This window comes from Chamaea fasciata, unplaced genomic scaffold, assembly GCF_029207755.1.
Source record: "Chamaea fasciata isolate MVZ Bird 193981 ecotype frontalis unplaced genomic scaffold, bChaFas1.0.hap1 SCAF_2, whole genome shotgun sequence".
Lineage (NCBI taxonomy): Eukaryota > Metazoa > Chordata > Aves > Passeriformes > Sylviidae > Chamaea > Chamaea fasciata.
In genome coordinates, this window is record NW_027094087.1 from 53,829,778 (window position 1) to 53,844,595 (window position 14,818).

The 14,818-nt window shown below is 39.8% G+C and overlaps 1 protein-coding gene across 1 annotated transcript in view; it reads right to left on the reverse strand.

The window, feature by feature from the left end:
* Positions 1-14,818, reverse strand: part of RB1 (RB transcriptional corepressor 1) — a 71,435-nt gene extending 56,617 nt beyond the window's left edge. Inside the window, exons 1-6 of the mRNA XM_066176164.1 lie at positions 14,628-14,818; positions 14,353-14,470; positions 4,438-4,550; positions 2,365-2,499; positions 1,415-1,453; positions 504-571 (exon numbers count right to left, since the gene is read on the reverse strand). Coding sequence (XP_066032261.1) covers positions 504-571; positions 1,415-1,453; positions 2,365-2,499; positions 4,438-4,550; positions 14,353-14,470; positions 14,628-14,716 — 562 coding nt within the window. The 5' untranslated portion in view covers positions 14,717-14,818. The remainder of the gene's footprint in view (positions 1-503; positions 572-1,414; positions 1,454-2,364; positions 2,500-4,437; positions 4,551-14,352; positions 14,471-14,627) is intronic.

Sequence of the window (14,818 nt, forward strand, 5' to 3'; positions counted from 1 at the left end):
TAGCTAACTTACACCTTTTCAAGAAAGATTTCTTGCATTCAAAGGACATACTTCCAGGGATTTAATACAATACCTTATTATTAAATTTGCTTTATTAAATTATATATATTTATAATATAGATAAGCTTATTTTTAAAAATATGCCAGTTTTAAGGTAATTATCCATTATTAAAATGCTGGCAGACTACAAAGCACCTCAGGACAGACTTAAATAAAAGAATAGCAACACTTAAAGTAAAAGAAAAAAATATCATAGAAATTTTAGAAAACTTAAATATATATGTTTATATACAGAAAGTATATCAGTGAGAAGAACAGTATACAGAAGAACAAACTGTATATAAAGAAATATAATTGAGCAGTTACAAAAACTAGGCAATCAAAACATTCTGGGTCTGCACAACGCTTATTTGTAATAAGGATACTACTCTCATGTTGGACATGTAAAACAAACTCACTTCAAAAACACTCATCAAAATGACTGTGTTTTAACCAAAACTCACCTTTTGCCAGCAAAAAAGTAATCCAGTAATTTTTTAGGACTAATACAGAACTGAGTTCAGCAGAAATCCTGCAGGTAAACAAAAAAACTTTGCATTGATAGGTCTGCAATAATTTAAACTACAATGTTTGAAAACATGCTTCAGTCTGCGGAACTATTTAACAACATGCAACATTTCCCATAGACTTAAGTCTACTAAAAATCTCATTCTATACCCTCTGTAATTATGACTTCACATTTGAAAAACTTAAGTCCCTATAAAGCCAAACAAGAATCAGGAAATATTTGTATCCCTCTCGGAAAAGAAAGTGAACATAGACAATTCACTGAACTGCTCTGAGCTGTCTTCTCTTGTGCTTTTGACTAATGCCCTACTCTCCAGCCACAGCATGAACTCAGGCTCATGTGGGAGCTGTTAAGGCATCTTTTAGTACGCTCATTTGTTGCTGAGATTAGGAAGCTCACTCTCCAATCAAATGTTCATTTCCACCATGCTGAGACATGTGCCATTGGGTGACAATACTTCTTGGAGGAAGGATAGATATCCAAAAATATATATAAATACAATACGATACATATCTACTTATTTATACATATATATACACAATATATTTTTATATATACATATGTAAAATATAGATGTATACTTACATTTTTATGTTTATATATAGTACTAAATATGTAATATACATAATGTGTACAGATCACATATATAGAAATATAGAGAGATATATGTAACATATATATAATTTCTGCATCTCCCATAATTTCATTCAAATTCAAAGCACACACTACATTTAAAGTAAACACAGCATACTATGACTTAGGTCAGTACTGAAGGGTTTAAAGATAACATGCCACCGTATTTTACGTCTTATCTTGACAGACACAATTTAAGAAAATCAAACTTACTCACTACTAGGTTGTTCCAGATAAATAAAGCCACAAGTCCTAGAAAATCAAAATAAATTCTTATTTTTCAACATGCTTCTGCAAGCAAACTATGCAATATCTTTGACTTCAATGTAGTTAAAAAAAATACACCAGTTCACAAAAATTTTTCTAACTTAAAAAAGCGGACTCAAAGAACAGATTAACAACAGATATACTATAGCCCTGCCAAGCCTGAAATAATGTTGTTGTTTGCCTATTTATGTCAAAGCTTAGACAGCAAAACTACTTTAACTTGGTATAATAGAATTGCTTTCTTCCAGAAAGACAAGATTTGTACATACATTGTTACTCAGTGTTTTGTACAACACAGAAAAGTGTGCTGTAGCTGCACAAAACACGCTATAAAAGGGCACTTTAAAATCTTTAGTATTTCTTTAGTGTCACTGCAAGCCTTGTGGTGTAATGTTGCTTCCCAATTATTCTAGGTAAATACCATTTCAAGAAAAAAATCCAGTTTCTGCAAAAACAAACTAGGATATATATGCCTTCACTCTATAAACTACCAAAGGATGACCTCCTACCCTTTTCAAAGGTTATTTAAGAGATATTTGAGAGTCTTTTGTGATTCAGAAGGCAAAATGTTAAATAAAAAAAATATTTAGATAGTAAACCAACCCTCTTTATATCTGTAAAAGGTTCAAGTGAGTAGCAAACACCTGTCATGCTACTCTTACTACTGTTTGTACTGCAACAAGGGTGTTGTCTAACACAGCATTGTGATAGTTATGGAGTAAAATATAAGAGGTGCTTATTTAATGCATGCAAACAGCTCAATTTCACTGTTCTGCAAATGTTAGCCCACACAGTTTAAATGGGCTTCTAAAACACGAAGTTTAAAAAATTAAGTTTAAATACTTAAATCTTGCCAGACAAAGAAATCAATTTCAAAATGAAAAAGCATACACTACCTTTCAAACTTGTGGTATAGTGCAAATAATACGTCGTATTTCTTCTTCAGCCTTGATACAGTGCTATCAACTTTAGTGCTTACAGTATCCATGTTAACATCCACCTCTTTCAGAAACTGAAAAAATGTGCATACACTGAAAAAAGAAAAAAAAAAGATGGCACATTATCATAACTCGTGAAAACAAGTATTCTGAAATAGCTCTTTAAAAAGAGAAGATAAAAACACATCTCCACGAAGACCCATTGCCTTACTTGACTAGACTCCAGCACATTCTTACTACTACTACCTGTGACTGAACCCTTGCTTTGGGAAATGTTACTTGTTTACCTTGAGTCTCACCTTTACATTTCCAGGAATACTGTTCAACCTGACAGCAGAAGTATCTCACGATACGGGCTCTACTACAGAAGGAAAATTTTCTTGCCTAGCACAGGTATTATCTCTGGAAGACAGAATTTGCTAACCAGACACACCTTTGTTCTTGTGCTGCCAGTAATACCACAAATATCCAACACACACCTCTCAGCTCTCCTGTTCTATTTTAGAAATGCTCCTACTACCCTAGGAACGTGAACCTTGCCTCCATCCATGTTAAAGAAAGACCTAGGAATGAAAACTGAGATGAATGTGTTGAATTATACAGAATTTCAAGTCTTTCAACACGACATCTCTACCCTTTGAAAATACTATTACACAAGGGATCAAAGTTCTCCCTACTCATCCATGTAATATTACGGCCATCAAGGAAGCATTTTGTTATGTTCATAACTAAAATGAACAGATTGCTAAAAATCAAAGAGGAGGAAGCTCTCAAATATTTTCAACTATTTCAACTGTATCAAATATATTTTGATCCTTTATCAGAATATAATATTCTCAGAGACTCTTTGATCTTTGTCAGATCAAAGATACAAGATACAAAGCCAGTCAGAAGCTCATTTAAGAACTCTTACCATGGGTTAAAAGATCTTTCCAATATATCTGAAGGCTCTATTAGGATGACTAGTAGAGATCTCTGCCAATTTGACCTTATAGCTGAGAAAAAGCCCAGGGCTAACAAGCAATTGAGTACTGCATCACAATCAGTAGCTGACTCTTCGAAACCCTAAGGGGAAAAGTCTCAGTTTTCAGCACAAGTTGGTCTGTGGAACTTGGGTGGAACACGCTGTACGTCGCTGCACAAATGCAACTGGCTTTCAGCCACGCAGTGCCAAGGAAGTCAACACTGAGGAGATGAAATCCAAACATTGGACCTGACCCTTCTCTGGCACATGATGCAAGGTAGAAGAGGACATGGACAAGTCTAACCATAACAGATGGCTTCAAGGAAAAGGATATTCTGGCCCAAGCCTGAGGTTATTGCCAGGACTTAGCCTCCTGCCCCAGGAGCATTGAGAGGCTCTGCTCCTGTGCATGCTTTCCACACATGGCACAGTTCCTAGGTAGATGGCACTGGAATTCTTTCTTTAGATGAATTTAACACAAGGTTACTGTTCCCACCTAAATTTACCTTAAAATCAGATACTATAATCCTAATTTCTGCATTATGAACTTACTAAATATACAATATAATAGTAACACTCCCCTAGCGAAAAGGGTGTATGAAAGTACAAAGTTTATCCTGGCATTAAAATGTTTGAGAAAGAGCAGCATGCGGGTAAACTGTTTGAAGAGAGACTTTTTTTCCCCACTTTTTGATTTTGCCTAACCCTAATGCTGGGAAAAAGGTTTTATGGAAAAATCATCACAGAAGGAAAGAAAGAAATATTTCAAGTGCAATTTGCACCAACCTAAACTGATGAATACTTTAGGGAAAGCGAGAACGAGATGAGTGATACAACCAAAGCCAACCACAGATGAATCAAACAAGCATCACTGCTCCCTCAACTAAAATATGACAGCAAGACTTGTAGTTTACAAATATATTCAGAACTTCCATAAGTAACTTTCATTGTAAAATCAACTAGTCTGATATGCACGAAGATTCACTATGCTTTAAAAACATTATTTAAAAAAAAATGTTGACAAGTTAATTGTTGAAATCTAAATTCACATACTTAAACTCACTTACCTCATGTTCATACTTTTCAAAAACTCAGTGAAAGTAAATGTCACTTCATCCAGATCGATTGCTACAGTAAAGATACATACTCCCCATGTTTCCTTTTTCTTTTTGTTACAAGCCTTTTTGAAAAAAGAGAGGAAAGAGTTTTTATTAGTCAATAAAAATGGGTAATGCATGGAAGGCAATAATTTGTCCAGACATTATCAGAAATAGTTAAAACACCCTCAAACCAACATTTGACTGTGACAGCCAATGATCTGGTAACAGAAAACCATTCCAGGTTTTACAATACAGGTAAAAGACCAAGCATTTTAACTCTTATTCCTATAGGACAAGATCAATTTTACCCACACAATTCAGCCAAGCTTTGAAATACAAGCTTTGGTTCCATGGAAAGTTTGTGCAAAGCAGAAGTGATGATTCCTTTTTTCCCCCCTAAATTACCATATTTGACATTAACAAAAAACTGAAAGTTAAGGAGTAAAAAGCCAAGCCATAAAAACATAATTGAAATCTCTGCAATGACAGGCAATAAACACTCATAAGTGAGCACAGCAGTGTCAACCACTCATCACTAGTGAACCACAAACCCATTTCTGCTTAGTAAAGTGTGATAGTAACAAGCACTTCCAGCCATTTTCCTACTATATATCTACATTTAAGGTCTGCCTTCTGCTATTTAGAAGGTGCAGGTTATAACCAACCATCCTTCATCAAAAGAAGCCAAACCAAAGTCACAGACAGAGCAGAGCTCCTGATGATGGTTCACAAGCCACTCACTTGGAGCCAGACCCACTTAATATTCCAATACCCTTCCATCAAAACAGCAACTCAGTGGAAAAACCCTGAAGAACAAGGACTTGTAGAAGCATGGAAAAAAACCCTTAAGCAGGTACATCCCAAGTTTTGGAAACAAAGCTATTTGAAGACAGAACTAAGCATGGGTGCAGGCCAAGATTGCAGAAACAGCAAGCTTGTAAAATACTTATCAGACATCCAGCATCCTTGTAAATAAAGCTCCAACACCACCCAGATCCACAGCAAAGGAGCAGGATCTGAACACATTCTCCACTGTGCTGTTGGAGGACAGAGGTGAAATGGAGCACCAGGAGCAAATGAATGGAAACACTGTATTCCTGCTCTTCTACACTGCCCAGCTTTAGCCCACTCCCTGGCCAGCTTTTTCATCCTTTCCAGTTGCAGAGGCCTGTTCACTCTAGAAAATGTTCCCCAAAGGCAGTAAGAGTGAGCACCAGACCCAACTCACTCCATCCTACATGGTCTTCCAAACCTGCTTGGAAATCTGCATCTGCTCATGCCCTTGCTTAGTCAGCAGTGTAACCATGACTAATAACCTGCTGTGCCTATAAATGATACAATTTCACCAATACTGCCAAACATTTTTCTTTTTTTTTTTCTTTTTTTTTTCTTTTTTTTTTTTTTTTTTTTTTGCAATTGTTCTGTATCTTTCCTGGGAACAGTATTTATACATCAGGGAAGACTGGGTGGGGGCCTTCTCCAAAGAACAAAAACTTTCACTGGCTTGTGCAATTGTTAAAAATAATAGAACAGGTTTCAATGCAAAACTAACCAGCCACCCTTAACAATGTGGTAACTGACAATTATTTAAGTCACTATTTTCTTCCTGTATTCCTATTTGACTGTTTCTACAAATCATGACTCCTTGCACAAGAGAAAATGATTTTGAAATAAGCTATTAACAGACTGAAATGCGTTTGTTGATACATAAAGGGATATAAAAAATCGTGAAGGCTAATGCTAGCTAGTGAACAACCAAGAAGGATGACTACTCACCCCCCTGCCCCTGGCGTCAGCTGACCTTGTTTAATAAATAAGTTCCTTTCACTCCATGCTCCTGCAAACTCAGACCATTATGTTGTCCTGTAAATACAACATCTTGTAGGGCAGGAGGACTGAGTGCTACCAAGTGGTGAAATTGTTCCTGGTTTGTTGCCTATCCAAACAAGCCTAGCTTTCGTGGGCAGCCTAGCTCAACTCCGGCAGGCTGAATGCTAGAAGGCCAGTGCTTTATTTGATAGGAGCAAGGTCTGGTTTTGCAAGAACAGCCTTTAAACTCCTTGTCCAGTATGGCTGGGGGCAACAACTCATTTGTTCCTACAATTAAACAAGAAGGCAATCTCAAAGGCAATCTATGAGATTCAAACCATTACAGTGAGCCAAACTTCAGTAACCCACACCCATTGCTGATAGTACAGGATGCTTTGGACACCTTCTGCTCAACACAAGATGTTGGATGACTGCTGGCCTAAGAGGAAAAATCACACGCAACCCAAGATAAACAGAGTATGGGTTGGGGTTTTTTTTCTAGTAGCAAAGAAAAGATGAGCAGCACCTGAGCAGGCCTGCCTTATAACATAGCTGAGATGGAGAGGAGAACATGAAAGAACAGCAGACTGGGACTATCCCACCAGCTACTGCTGGTTAAAACAACGAAAGACTGCAGGTAAACTGCAGGTTTCTCAGAAAATAAGGTATCTGCCATAGCCATGCATGAGGATTCCAGTGACTTTAATCCATAAATATTGTTGTGGTTTAACTCTATCTAGCAACTAAGTACCACATAGCTGCTTGCTTACTGCCCATCCCCGCAGTGGGGAGGAGTATCAAAAACCAGCCACCACAGCTTGAGGAAAAGAACAGTTTAGTAACTGGAACAAAATAAAACGCAGCAATAATAACAACATCAATAATAATAATTGCAATGGAAATGAAAGATAGAGAGAGGCATAAAACCCAACAGACGCATGTGATGCTCAATAGATTTGCTCACCACACACTGAACAATGGCCAGCCCATCCCTGAGCAGCAATCAGCAACTCTCAGGAAAACTCCAGCAATTTATATATATAGTGGGCATGACATTCTGTGGTACAGAATATCCCTTTGGCCAGTTCAGGACACCTGTCCTGGCCATGCTCCCTCTAGATGTTTGTGTGCATGCCCACTGCCAGAGCATGGGAACCTGAAAAGTCCTTGACTTAGGGCAAGTACAACTTAGCAACAACTGAAACACCAGTATTGTCAACACTCTCATACTAAATCCCAAACACAGCACTATACCAGCAACTGGAAACAAAATCATCTTTATTCCAGTTGAAACCAGAACAAATATAAACATCATGGGGTAGGAGAAAGGGAGAAGAGGCAAGGAGATGTCTTCCTGGCGAGTCACACTCGTAAGTACTCTCCTCTTCACACCCCTTCCCTCCCCAAGTTCACTTCTTTTCTACACAAATGAGTTAAAGTTGACTGCTAAACAAAAAACAAAGCAGCATCTCTCCTTCCAACTATTTTGCTTTGTTTACAGCCAAAGCAGATGGTTCATCTCAGATGGACTTGAATGCATGGGAATGAAATGAAGGCAAATTCGTAGCCAGAAATTAATTTCTGAGGGTTTTCTTCTTCATCAGTCTGACTCAAGATCTTTGTTGATACAGAATCACTACAGAAAATGGGCAGGACAACAGCTCAACATCTGCCCTTGGCTGTCCTTCAATTTCAATAAGATTACTTCCAGTGACCTTAATTCAACTCATCATGAAGCAAAGTCTATCCACCAATCACTAGCCCTAAGATTATTTAACGCCTACATAGTCTACATAGACTTCATCCTCTTTTTATCATCTTTTATTTAAGATTCCAGGGAACCAACGCTATAACTTTGGGCACCATAGGTCAGTTCTGTTGAATCAATACAGTTTTTTGTAGGAAATGATCTAAAACTCTTACAAAATCTTTCAAAATATTTCTCCTTCTGGACTTACCATTACTTTTATTCAATCTGATTTCTACCAGATTACTCGTTTATTTAAATCTAGTGAAAACAACCTGGGAGGAGTCATTGGCTTAAAATGCTCATCCGACACTTAACTATTGTAAAATGGGATTCTCGCCTCTCTTCTTTCCAGATGTGGCTGAAAGGTGTTAAATGCACTAACAGAAATAACTTCTGTTCTCTGCCTCCAGAGGTTCTCCAATGCTAACCCAGCCCCCAAGGAGGAGACAGTCACAGGAAGTCTCAGCTCTAGTATGCAGTTAGAGATGTTTACTCTTCTGCCAACACTGATAACAATTTTGATGACAGCCTACAGAAGTGACCCAGGAATAGAAACTTCAAATAATGTTGTGTAAAAGAAGGTCAAAGGAAATGTACACGAGAAACATGCAAACACAGATGGATACTTGAATCAAATGAGATATAGGATGTCTTACTGTAAACACCAAGCACCTGATTTTTGAAAAGGAAGATGTAGGACTTGTCTTACTAAAATAAAATCTGTTACTACATTCCAATCAATACAGAGAACTAGCCTGATGGTACAAGAACACAGACATTTTTTAGGGAGAGTCCAAAGGAGGCTACAGAGATGATCAGGGGACTGGAGAGAGTTGGGGTTGTTCAGCCTGCAGAAGAAGAGGCTTTAGGGAGATCCTACAGCATCTTCCAGTACCTAAAGGGAGCTATAAGAGTGCTGGAGAGGGACTTTTTACAAGGGCATGTAGTGATAGGACAAGGGGGAATGGCTTCAAATTGAAAGAGAGCAGGTTTATAGCAGGGATTAGGAAGAAATTCTTTACTGTGAGGGAGGTGAGACACCAGCACAGGTGAACCAGAGAAGCTGTGGATGCCCCATCCCGGCAGCGTTCCAGGCCAGGTTGGATGGGGCCCTGAGCAACCTGGTCTAGTAGAAGTTGTCCCTGCCCATGGCAGGGGGGTTGGAATGAGATTACTTTTAAAGTTTCCTTCCAACCCAAACCTTTCTGAGTTTACACGTTTATGATTACAGTGGGTAGAAGATGACTGGAGAATAGACTCAAGAGGCTCTCACAATAGAAAACTGATCAGAATAAAAACCTGCAGGAAAAAATCCCAGAAAAAAAAGTCTGTGACCATTGTAACACCTGTCTACCTATAAGAAGTTCTGTGTAAAGACAGATCCTCCATTTTTCAGCAATACCTGTTTTAAATTTTCTATTGAACATTATCTGGGATGGAAGATTAATATTAGCTCTCAACAGATGAGATCAAATTCAAATATAATACTAGCTAAAAGTAATGAAGGCAATGGAAACTACTGAACTAGTAAAAATAGTTTATCTGATATGCAAAGTTCCCATTACACTTTTGCATGTAGCAAGACTGGAGGGGTCATCAATCTCTCCCCAGGATAGGCAGAAGATGAGTAAAAAAAGAAACTCTACACCAGTTGCCTGAGCTTTTAAAGTGCAAGGGCACATACAAGCAGTGCATCTGCTGTTAATATAGTGAATATCATCAGCAAGAGGCCATGGTGATGATTTGTTTGTTTTGGGACTTTCAATAGCTCTTCTTCTTTTAATAACAGAGGATCCTAAAATATCTGTAATTTTCCTCATCCATCCAAAGCTTCAATGGATTTAGGTTCAGTTCAGCTGCAGTTCTATAAATTAGAGACAAAGTCTAGACAGAAAATACTTTATTAGCTCATACGTGTTTCATGCTTTTGCCAAAAGCAAGAGGCCTCTGTCTTTTAACATGAGGATGAGGCGGCTTACCAATTAAAATATTCTCTTTTTAACAAGAAACCACAACTAAAAGGAACTGATTTAATTTAAATGTGAAATTTTATCAACTGGGGACACTTGGCCTGCTGAACATGAACTCTTTGGTCTATAGAGACCAACCTTCCATATATAAGTCATCTTTATTTCATTCCTCAACTTAACCTATCGTTTACCTTGTATATTTTCTTCACTAAGAAAGCAGTTCAACTCCTGCATAAATCAAGTGCCCTGCAGCATCTGCATACCAGTGTAAGTCACCAGTTGACTGGTGAATTTCAGATTGTAAGGTAAGTAATTAGAGACAAGAAAAAATGCTGAAAACATCTTCATATGCTAGAGACTTTCTGAGGGAAAAGGCAGCAATAATACATCATGGGGCAGAATTTTACACCACTGGCTTGAATTATAACACTAACAAATTAGTACAGTACTTGGGGGGAAAAATACATGGGCAAATAAATATAAACTCGGAAAATCCAACTATGCAGAGTGCAGATCTTTCAACATAACAATTTTTTAATAGCAGGTTTAGACAAATACTTGATAAAAACAGCTCAGGAATTCCTGAGTCTGAACAGCTGAGCTGCAGCAGGAGAACAGTGAACCACATTTCCCAAACAGTGCTATGAACAGCCAACAAAAAAATGGAGCTCCTACCCACGCACCACATATTTCAGCCAACTAAGCCGATGAGCTCGAAGCACACCAGACCCTATGCCTTAAGGTCCTTGGCACATTCCAAATTCTGTCAATTTCCTAAACCACTTCAATTTTCTTTGGAGAAGTTTGGTTCCAATTTAGTCACCATATCATCTGTTCCTCACACGGGTTCTTTCCAATATATTCAGCAAAAATTCACTCAAGCTTTTAGTTCCTGCTTATATCATCCCACATTCTATTTCAGATTCTCATTTTGTTGTTCTGTACCAAAACAAACAGCAGCAGAACATAACAAATGCCCTGAGCTTTTTCACAGCAGTATTAGTATGGCTTCCTGGACTACTTCTAATATCCCTTACACCAACAATCACATGCTGCTCACCAAAGAACATTAGTAATTCCACTAAATCTATTCATTCCATCTAGAATTTACAAGCACTATTGATTCATAATACAGATTTCAGGAGGGTTACAAAAAATTAAAGAGTACAAGAGGAGCAGGGATCAGAGTCAATGTTAAGCCAACAATCAGTGTGTAAAAGTTTTGAAACTAAGACTGTAAAAACCTACAACTCTAAAAGATTCTGTTTATCTAGGTAGCTTGGTTTGATAAAGAAATTATAGAGAGAACAAAAATATTTGTATGACACAAATGAAAAGCTCTTGTTTAGATAAGCACTTCCATGTTGACAATAAGCTTGTGTGGGAGTTCACCAGCCATCAAAATAATCTAAAAAGAAACATCTTTCTGATTACACATCCGACACCTTCCTTCACCCCACGCAGCAAGAGTGCTGATTCAGCATTTGGGGTTCTAAGAGATTTTTGAGTTTACCATTTCATTGTAGAAGAATGTCATTAAACTTGGCTGTCACAGAGGAAAGCTTTAATGCTATCCCACTAGGAAGAAAAACACATTTAAAACATATTTAACAGACAGCTTTTGAACAAACCCTCTCTTGCAGATCTAGTTTTTACAAATACAGGTTAACCACATTTTCCAGAAAAGTTGTGTTACCATCTCTCTCTCGTCACTTTTCTCCTCCTCCTCTACACCTCTCAAAGAGTTCAGCTGCTTTAAGGACTCACAGCTAATCTGCAAGAGGGTGCAGCTGTATATCCTTGACTCACATGCTGCAGAGACAGATAACTGGAGAGCACTGCAAGGAAAGCTACAGTGTACTGAAAGAAAGTGCAAGATAAGAAAGCTGAAATTTCAAAGTACCATCACTAGTAGCTCAAATGCTCAAAAGAAAAAATATCATTGTGGAAAGGTGTGACATCCTGAACGGGAAAAAAAGCAGTGGCTCCAGTGGGCATTGGCATTCATTCAGGGAGCAGCAGATAACAAGTTCTCTCCTCCTGGCTAATGCCTGCCTGGCCAGTAAAGTGTTTCACTGAAGCACAGGCACATTTAGGCTGATAGGTCACTACTTTCTAGCAATTTTTTGTGTATTTGCCTGCCAAAAATAATTGCTCTATACTATTAAGCCACATGTACCTGGTTTGCAGAGTCTCTGCACAGGCACCCTAAGCAACTCAAAAAGAACAGTACTACCAGATGTTTTCATTTCAAGTCACTAAATATTCACTGAAAAAGGATACAGCAGATGTTCAGACTACATCCAAACCCACATCTGCACCTTGAGTATCTGCCAGTTACCACAGCACCTAAAGCCTGGGCCATGCTGCTTCCTAGTTACCACTTCTGGTGCTCTTCAAATCCTCAGAGATTTGGCAGGCACAATTCTAGTATCAACCACAAAAAACAAAGCCAGTGAGCCAAGAAAGGCAAGGTTTCAGGTCTTTGTAAATGGCTTGAGAGGGGGATTCTCAGATGCCATCTCTATTTCCATCAGCAGCCTTATGATTTAAGCTTCCTCAAAGTGAAACCAGCTACATTGCTAAACAGAAGTGTCCTGGTAAGTATTTGTCTCAACTGGTGGCCTGCTGTTTAACTTTTTGCTTGGGAACAGAAAGCTGCTACACAGCTTCTGCTCCAGTTCAGAATTGAACAGGTTACTACTGAACCTCACTGATTAAAACATATGCAGCTGGTGCTTGCAGGACAAACCCTGGGACAGCCCCTCCAACATAATACCTTTACCAGCGGGAAGAAAAGAGCAGCCTCCTCCTGAATCCCTGCAACTTGAATTAGAGAGTCATCCTGAGAAGCCAGGCTCACCATAACAGCTTGACATGGGAAAAGAAGCAGCAATTAGCCAGGCTGTTAATTTGCTTGACTTCAGAGTGAGATAAAGCCTGCTCTCAGCTAGAAGCAGCAACTTCAGTGCCTTCCAGGTCCCCATGGAGGCACACGCTTGGCTAACTCATTTCAACACCCTGCAGATACACCTGCAAGTTTGAGGAAAAGGCCTTGGATTGAAACACAATCTAATGGTAAATTTTTTTCCCCTGTATATTGAAAGGCTCTCAACAATCAGTTTTAATTGCATGACAACAGATGTTAGCCATATATCATAATGAAGGTCTGGTTCTGAATAGGTAAAGGATGCAATCATCAGATGCTGAAGGGTTTCAAACACCATGTATCTTATCTGGCCACTAAGTAATGATCAGTGAAAACAAAATTTTACCTGTAAATGAAATTTACAGGATTATACTGAAACATGCCTTGTTTTTTTTTCATTCAAGGGAACTGACTACTCCTGTTTTCATTCTTATAAGGGAACTTGACTATGCGTTAAGGTAAATGCTCCCATGAACATCCATGACCAAAAATTGTATCTGTTACTGAAAGAGCTGTGCACAGTCTCCCTTCCATGCTATTATTACTCTGTGATGTGAATGCATCAAGACCTGGTATATCCACGCTGCAGTTTAAAAACCACTTTACTTTGTTAAGTATGAGAAGTGACAGCATAGCTGTGGCAAGGGTAAGCAGAAGTCAGAACACGTACATCAATGCAAGTCCACACAGTGGGAATAATACCCCAGCTAGGTATTACAAAACTGCATCTGGCCTCTGTAACAAAGCTTCTGCCATGATTTAGCTGTATTACAGCTGTTCTCTGAGACAGCTTGTTGACACAGCAGTCATACTGAGGAGAAGCAAAAGCAAGTATCAAGAAAGGGCCTAACATTTTATTAATCGGTTTACACATGCCCAGTGACTAACTCTGAACGGAAATGCCTCAATGATAAGCACAGGTCAACATTATGCAACAGAAAAAAAAAAAGTTTAACATATAGAATTCCTGTCTCTGCACTAGTCATCTCCATACCCTTTCTGCAGCCTCATAAAGTATGCAGAGAGGGAAAAAATACACAGAACCACACAATAAGACCACCTGTATAAAGCTGACTAAGACATACTTGAAATAACTTGCAGTTCGAAGAATCAGCTGATCACATGGTGCTGTTTTTTACTGTCACTTGTTAGTAATCTAAAAGGACTCCTGTGCACGCATCTTTATCGCAAAATGTTAAAATAATAATAAAAAAAAACAATCTACAGAGGCTAGTTTACACAGACGCGAACACGGCAACATCCCATTTCAGTCTAGCGTCACTTGGAAAAAGCGAAGTCACACTGTGCGAGCTTTGGTTGCGGGACCCTCGGCCGCCGCTGCAGCGAAGTTCCGGCTCGATACGTGAGCTGGGGCACAGGGCAGACACGACTGCCCGGCGATGCTACCAGCACCAGCTACTCACTAGAGCTCCATCCGCTGCCGACAAGCTCTCATACTTCTTCCACGCTTTCTCCCTCACGCTCTCCGACACCTTCAGCGCATCGCACAGCACGACGAAGTCCGCTTCGCCGACCTCGAGCCTACGAAAAGCATCACACTTCGCCAGCGGGGACACCGGACCGCGGGGCGACCACGGAACCCACACCAGCCGCCCCGGGGTGACACCGCCCCACAGCCCGGACCCCCGGGCGCCGAGAGCTCCCGGCGGCCGCCCGCCCCCGGCCCTGCGCCGCTTACCGGGGGCCGGCGGGAGGCGCGGAGCCGCCGTCGGGGCTGGGGCGCTGTGTCCTGGCGGCGCCCGCCCTGCGCGGGGGCTTGGGCGGCATGGCGGGAGCGCCCGCCGCGGGCGGCACTGACCAGGGGCCGCCGGCTCCCGCTGCCGGCCCCCGCCCGCCGCCCGAACCGCGGGAAAACGGCGTCACCGCCAC